At 35.2% G+C, this 8,530-nt stretch overlaps 1 protein-coding gene across 1 annotated transcript in view; it reads right to left on the reverse strand.

Annotated features, from left to right (window-relative positions):
* LOC121387268 overlaps window positions 1-2,805 on the reverse strand; it is a 31,390-nt gene extending 28,585 nt beyond the window's left edge. The window contains exon 1 of the mRNA XM_041518292.1: window positions 2,712-2,805. Coding sequence (XP_041374226.1) covers window positions 2,712-2,805 — 94 coding nt within the window. The remainder of the gene's footprint in view (window positions 1-2,711) is intronic.
* Window positions 2,806-8,530: the final 5,725 nt, after the last annotated feature.

Genomic DNA, 8,530 nt, shown 5'->3' on the forward strand with positions numbered 1-8,530 from the left:
CCAACGAGTGATGCGTGGAAACAACGAGTGTTGTGATGTGTGAAAACAACGAGTGATGTGTGGAAACAACGAGTGATGTGTGAAAACAAAGAGTGATGTGTGGAAACAACGAGAGATGTGATGCGTGAAACAACGAGTGATGTGTGGAACCAACGAGTGATGCGTGGAAACAACGAGTGATGTGATGTGTGAAAACAACGAGTGATGTGTGGAAACAACGAGTGATGTGTGAAAACAAAGAGTGATGTGTGGAAACAACGTGAGATGTGATGCGTGAAAACAACGAGTGATGTGATGTGTGGAATTAGCGAGTGATGTGATGTGTGGAAACAACGAGTGATGTGTGGAAGCAACGAGTGATGTGTGGAAACAACGAGTGATGTGATGTGTGAAAACAACGAGTGATGTGTGGAAGCAACGAGTGATGTGTGGAAACAACGAGTGATGTGATGTGTGAAAACAACGAGTGATGTGTGGAAACAGCGAGTGATGTGATGTGTGAAAACGAGTGATATGATGCGTGAAAACAACGAGTGAGGTGTGGAAACAACGAGTGATGTGATGTGTAAAAACAACGAGTGGTGTGATGTGTGGAAACAACGAGTATTGTGTGGAAACAACGAGTGATGTGATGTGTGGAAACAACGAGTGATGTGTGGAAACAACGAGTGATGTGTGGAAACAACGAGTGATGAGATATATGGAATTAGCGAGTGATGTGATGTGATGTGTGGAAACAACGAGTGATGTGTGGAAACAAGGAGTGATGTGCGGAAACAACGAGTGATGTGATGTGTGGAAACAACAAGTGATGTGTGAAAACAACGAGTGATGTGTGATAACAACGAGTGATATGTGGAAACAACGAGTGATGTGATGTGTGGAAACAACGAGTGATGTGTGGAAACAACGAGTAATGTGATGTGTGAAAAAATCGAGTGATGTGTGAAAACGACGAGTGATGTGATGTGTGGAAACAACGAGAGTGATGTGTGGAAACAAGGAGTGATGTGATGTGTGGAAACAACGAGTGATGTGTGGAAACAACGAGTGATCTGTGGAAACAACGAGTAATGTGATGTTTGAAAAAATCGAGCGATGTGTGAAAACGACGAGTAGTGTGATGTGTGGAAACAACGAGTGATGTGTGGAAACAAGGAGTGATGTGATGTGTGGAAACAACGAGTGATGTGTGGAAACAACGTGTAATGTGTGGAAACAACGAGTAATGTGATGTGTGAAAAAATCGAGTGATGTGATGTGTGGAACCAGCGAGTGATGTGTGGAAACAACGAGTGATGTGATGTGTGAAAACAACAAGTGATGTGTGAAAACAACGAGTGATGCGATGTGTGGAAACAACGAGTGATGTGTGGAAACAAGGAGTGATGTGATGTGTGGAAACAACGAGTGATGTCTGGAAACAACGAGTATGTATGGAAACAACGAGTAATGTGATGTGTGAAAAAATCGAGTGATGTGATGTATGGAACCAACGAGTGATGTGTGGAAACGAGTGATGTGATGTGTGAAAACAACGAGTTATGTGTGAAAACCATATTCTGATTGCTATGATTTCACACATCACTCGTTGACATAAAAATCGTATTCGAAAAAAACACCATAGAATGGTCTATTTATTATAAACATCCTAGTTTTTGACAATATATTTCGCTTTTTTGTCGCTGATCCTATCGAAAACACATAACGCCATGATATATTTAATCCATTTGAACTTTTGTTGAAAATTTACTTGACCATGGTATTTTTAAAAGAAATACGAATAAAAACTATCTTTATTTAATTAATACTCACTTAATAATACTGCTGTACAAACATACCTGACAAAATGATCCTCCCAAAAACCCACAAATACAAAACAAATGGAACAGCAAGTTTGAAAAACTTACACTCAACGACAGGACATAGCGTCATCATTATTTATCTTGATATTCAATCAGTTTTAGATAAATTATCGTAATTGCACTTCATATCCATTTTATATAGGTACAATTGTTTAAATGACATTTTTTATTTTTTCAAATACGACCAGATGCATTGGTAACCACCAAACTTAAACTCGTAATAACTTACAAGAGAAATAACTGATTCATTAAAGAAAGAAAGACATGTTTTATTTAATGACGCACTCAACACATTTTATTTACGGCTATATGGCGTCAGACATATGGTTAAGGACCACACATATATTGAGAGAGGAAACCCGCTGTCGCCATTTCATGGGCTACTCTTTCCGATTAGCAGCAAGAGATCTTTTTTATGCACCATCCCACAGACAGGGTAATACATACTACGGCCTTTGATATACCAGTCGTGGTGCACTGGCCAACTGATTCATTAAAGTTAAAAAAATAAAAATAAATATGATTTCTATATTTTCACTTTAACTAAAATACAGTGAAAATATGACTTTTCACTGAATATCACTTTTATGTTTTCTGTAGATCTATATATTTCATTGCTATGTATATAATAAACGGACAACTAAAACTAAATGACAACCCAAAGCATTATGTTTCTTTTGTAGTATCAAAACAGCTGACCATACAAAGTCATGTTGATAGTAAAAAGATAAGAACAAAAAAGCAGCAATTGTAAAACAAAAGCTAAAAACCCACACATGAATTTATTAAAACTCTTTCGGAAATTTTGCGTTAGTAAACTGTCATATCATGAGGAAAATATATTACCTATTTTAACACCCATCAGAGAAGACTTCACAACAAAGGGTTTCTCGACAGCCGGCATCACACCTACGACATTTATAGATGTCTTGTCGGCCATCTTACCTCTTGCCCTCCTGCACCACTGAACTTAATCTGTGAGTTCACAGTGACCTTTGACCGGCCTCGATGGCGTAGTGATTAAGCCCATCACAATAAAAGGATACCAGGCCTGGTGCTTATAACACTTTCAATTCTATAATAGGAAGGAAGGAATTATTTTATTTAACGACGCACACAACACATTTTATTTACGGTTATATGGCGTCAGGCATATGGTTAAGGACCACACAGATATTGAAAGAGGAAACCCGCTGTCGCCACTTCATGGGCTACTCTTTTCGATTAGCAGCAAGGGATCGTTTATATGCACCATCCCAAACGAGAAATAACCCAATGGGTCCACCGACGGGGATCGATCCTAGACCGACCGCGCATCAAGCGAACGCTTTACCACTGGGCTACGTCCCACCCCCAAGACTTTAATAGAGTCTGAGACACTAACAATCTAATTAAAATTAGCTCCACTATTACATGTGGATCTAACAGCAGCCAGTTGGAGGTCATGTCCACCAATCACAATCTAATTAAAATTAGCTCCACTATTACATGTGGATCTAACAACAGCCAGTTGGAGGTCATGTCCACCAATCACAATCTAATTAACATTAGCTCCACTATTACATGTGGATCTAACAGCAGCCAGTTGGAGGTCATGTCCACCAATCACAATCTAATTAACATTAGCTCCACTATTACATGTGGATCTAACAGCAGCCAGTTGGAGGTCATGTCCACCAATCACAATCTAATTAACATTAGCTCCACTATTACATGTGGATCTAACAGCAGCCAGTTGGAGCTCATGTCCACCAATCACAATCTAATTAAAATTAGCTCCACTATTACATGTGGATCTAACAGCAGCCAGTTGGAGCTCATGTCCACCAATCACAATCTAATTAACATTAGCTCCACTATTACATGTGGATCTAACAGCAGCCAGTTGGAGCTCATGTCCACCAATCACAATCTAATTAACATTAGCTCCACTATTACATGTGGATCTAACAGCAGCCAGTTGGAGCTCATGTCCACCAATCACAATCTAATTAAAATTAGCTCCACTATTACATGTGGATCTAACAGCAGCCAGTTGGAGCTCATGTCCACCAATCACAATCTAATTAAAATTAGCTCCACTATTACATGTGGATCTAACAGCAGCCAGTTGGAGCTCATGTCCACCAAACACAATCTAATTAAAATTAGCTCCACTATGACATGTGGATCTAACAGCAGCCAGTTGGAGCTCATGTCCACCAAACACAATCTAATTAAAATTAGCTCCACTATGACATGTGGATCTAACAGCATCCAGTTGGAGCTCATGTCCACCAAACACAATCTAATTAAAATTAGCTCCACTATTACATGTGGATCTAACAGCAGCCAGTTGGAGCTCATGTCCACCAATCACAATCTAATTAACATTAGCTCCACTATTACATGTGGATCTAACAGCAGCCAGTTGGAGCTCATGTCCACCAATCACAATCTAATTAACATTAGCTCCACTATTACATATTGTGATAGTACATCAAATACTGATCCACATTATGATAATACTACTACAAATGTACATATAGTTCCTATTAGCACCACAGATGTTAGCCCACCCTACTATTCAAATGTATATTTACATGTAAATCCATTTAATAATATACCTATAAATGTCAACCCACCGTGTGTCAGTACTACAACTGTATATTTACCTTCTGTTATTACCCCAAATGCTGATATGTTTTGTGATAGTATATCAAATATTGACCCATGTTATATCAATACCATAAATGTACATACGGTTCCTATTAGCACCACAAATGTTAACCCACCCTGTATGAGCACCGTCAAAACTGATCAACCTTATGTAGCTGGGGAAATATACCAAAACAAGCCCAATCCACTGACTTCTTGTGACAGTTGTGAAAATACTCAATTATCTGTTATTAGTATTAATGTGTGTGGTCTGAGAAGTAAACTAAAAATCCCTGAATTTGTAGAATTTATATCTAAGTATGATATCCTTTGTTTTACTGAAACAAAAACAGATCAAACAGACTGCATGTCAACATTATTACCTGGCTATACCTTCCTTCTGAATAACAGGGAAAAAAGATTAAATTCATCAGGTGGAATAGCCATTGGTATAAAAAATGAATTGTCTTCTACTATAGATTTCAATATCACAAATAATTCTGAATATGTGTCTTGGTTTAGCATTCCCACGGAAATTACAGGTCTTCACGGAAAACTAACCATCGGTGTTGTATACATTCCTCCTATTGGATCCCCATACTATAAAGAAAATATTTTTGACATTATTGAAAGTGAACTTATTGAACACATAGAAGAACATAGCCCACTTTTACTACTAGGTGATTTTAATGCTAGAACAAATTGTTTCCCAGATTACACTGTAATTGATACTGACATTGACATACTAAACAACATGGAAAATTATATGTTAGATTTTTTTAATGACATATACAAATTAGAATCATATAATATTCCCATAGAAAGAGCAAGTCAAGATATTGGCAAAGTAAACAGTCATGGTATTAAACTATTAAATATATGTAAGTCACACAATTTATATATAATAAATGGCAGATTAGGACATGATAAAAACATAGGAAAATTGACTTGTAAAGATAGCAGTGTTGTTGATTATGCCATTGGCAACCATCATTTATTAAAAATAGCTAAACATTTTGATGTATGTGAGTTTGACCCACTTTTTTCAGATGTACATTGTGCTTTAATACTTAGCTTAAATGTTGATAAACATGCTAACGATAACGATACTTCTAATTGTATGACATATTCAGCTAACAAAAAGCCAAGTAAATGGAAACCTGAAAAATCAACAGAATTTAAAAATAAAATTAACCAGGACTCACTCGAAATCATATCCACAATGCTTGATAATCAGTCTGTTGACATTCAAACACGTGTCGATACTGCAACACAGGCTATGAAAAAACTATTTTTAGATGCGGCTGAATCGACTCTAGGTCATGCACAATCTTGCACAATCAAGCGACGTGTAAAACTCAAAGGTAACCAATCGCTGTTCGGTAAGACACACGGTTGTCGAATTCTACGCGGAAAATATCATGAGGCCAAAAAAAACGTATAACTCAAGAATAACTTTAGAAAATAAACAAAGATTAATGAATGCAAGTAAAACGTATAAAAAGTCCTTGCTGAAAGAACATTCCGTCCAAAGATTTAATATTGAAAAACAAATGCGACAATTGACGACAAACGACCCAAAAGCTTTTTACAAACTACTTAAACGACCTAAAGAAGATAATAACTTACCACCGTTAGATGTTTTCTATCATTTTTTCCAAACTCTAAACAAAGGCGAATCGGACGATAACGAAACAAAAATAAACTTTAATAACATAGACTCAGATAGTAAAAATGTTTTAAACAGTAGAATTGAAGAAAATGAAATATTAAATGCTATAAAACAACTGAAAAACGGTAAGGCACCTGGAATCGACAATATCATTAATGAATACATTAAAACAACTGTCGGCATAATACTACCAATCTATATTAAACTGTTTAACATAATCTTCGACAATAGTGTTTTTCCCAATGAATGGTTGACTGGATTAATTAAACCCATTTTTAAAAATAAAGGAAATCGTTCGTTACCAGAAAATTATAGACCAATAACATTGCTCTGTTGCATCTCTAAACTGTTCACCACAATTTTAAATAACCGATTAAATGCTTTTATTGAAGAAAATAATATACTGAATGAATCTCAGACTGCTTTCCGAAAAGGCTACTCTACTACCGACCATCTATTTAATATACATTCTCTGATAGAAATTTTAAAGACAAGAAAAAGGAAATTATTTTGTGCTTTTGTAGATTTCCAAAAAGCTTTTGATCTTATTTCTAGAACTTGCCTATGGCAGAAACTGTTAGAAAATAATATTAATGGAAAATTCTTTAAAATAATTTATCAAATGTATCAAGGAATAAAGTCATGTATTTGTACAAAAACCGAAACCTCTGAGCTATTTCCATGCAACATCGGTGTCCGACAAGGAGAAAATTTGTCGCCTGTCCTGTTTTCCCTGTATTTAAATGATCTAGATAATTACTTAAAAAGCCAAAATTGTACTGGGGTATCCCTGGATAGAGATGAAACGTTCGATAAAACAGCTCTTTACTTTTTATGTTTATTATATGCTGACGATACTGCGCTTCTCGCATCAAACGCCTCTGACTTACAACAATCCCTAAATGTCTTTTCACAATATTGCAATAAATGGAAACTCAAAGTAAATGCAAGTAAAACTAAAATAATCATTTTCAATGGCACCAGTAATGATTACAAGAAGGTTTTTATACTTGGACATGATGTGCTTGAAAACGTAAAAGAATATAAATACTTAGGTCTTACTTTTACCAAACTAAATAAATTTAATACAAGCAAAAAAACTACTAACTCAAAAGGCAACAAAAGCAATGTACTTTGTTCTGTCTAAATCCAAAGACAATAACTTTTCAATAGAATGCAAATTAAAACTATTTGATTCCATTGTACTCCCGATTCTCTTATACGGGTGCGAAATATGGGGTTATGAAAACATCGATATCATTGAAACTATTCATATAAAATTCCTAAGACACATCTTACCAGTTAAAAAAGGCACCCCGCTATTCATGTTATATGGAGAACTAGGAAGAAGACCCCTTAAACTAATTATTCAACAAAGAATTATAAGTTTTTGGGCCCGTATCGTATCTGGTAAACAAACAAAATCATCGTTTTTACTGCATGAATTAATGTTACACGACTCTTCTGTTAATGGATATAGTTATAAATGGATAAAAATGGTCGAAGATATATTTAACCAGCTAGGCATGACAAATGTTTGTATGTCACGGAACTTTTCATCCGTAAAAATACTTCTTAATCAAGTAAAATTAAGACAAAACGACCAGTATTTACAACAATGGAATACAAACATAACTTTATCATCAAAAGGTAAAACGTACACTATATTTAAGGAAAACCTTAGATTAGAAAAATATCTTATTATATTACCACAAACATGTTGGACTATATTACTCAAATTTAGAACATCTAATCACTACTTACCAATCGAAACAGGACGCTGGAACAACACCCCAGTGGAAGATCGAACGTGCACATTATGTAACAATAATGATATTGGAGACGAATTTCACTATTTATTCACATGTACTTATTTCACTAACTACCGTAAACATTTGCTTAAGCCATATTATTATAATAAACCAAGTACGCTGAAATTTAAACAACTAATGACGAATAGCAAAATAAGTGTTCTCAAGAAATTATGTAAATTAATAAAAGAAATTATTAATAAATGCAGTAAACCCTAAAATATATGTATATGAATTATGTACAATGTCTTATTACTACCCAAGTATACATGTATATATGTGTGCGCATGTCTGATTAGCACATTTGGTAGGAATTACAATAATGTGACATTACATTACTTTATTCTAATTGTATTATATTATTCCTTATTATTCTATTGCATTTGTATTATACTATTGTCTCTATTACTTTATTGCATTTGTATTAATACTATTGTACTATTGTCTCCTGTAAACCCTATCTTGTCACTACAGTTTATATATCATGTTCCTCATATGCCGTTGTGTAACGGCCTGAGTGTAATAAAGTTCTGTTCTGTTCTGTT

This window comes from Gigantopelta aegis, chromosome 13 (genome assembly GCF_016097555.1).
Source record: "Gigantopelta aegis isolate Gae_Host chromosome 13, Gae_host_genome, whole genome shotgun sequence".
Taxonomy (NCBI): Eukaryota; Metazoa; Mollusca; class Gastropoda; order Neomphalida; family Peltospiridae; genus Gigantopelta; species Gigantopelta aegis.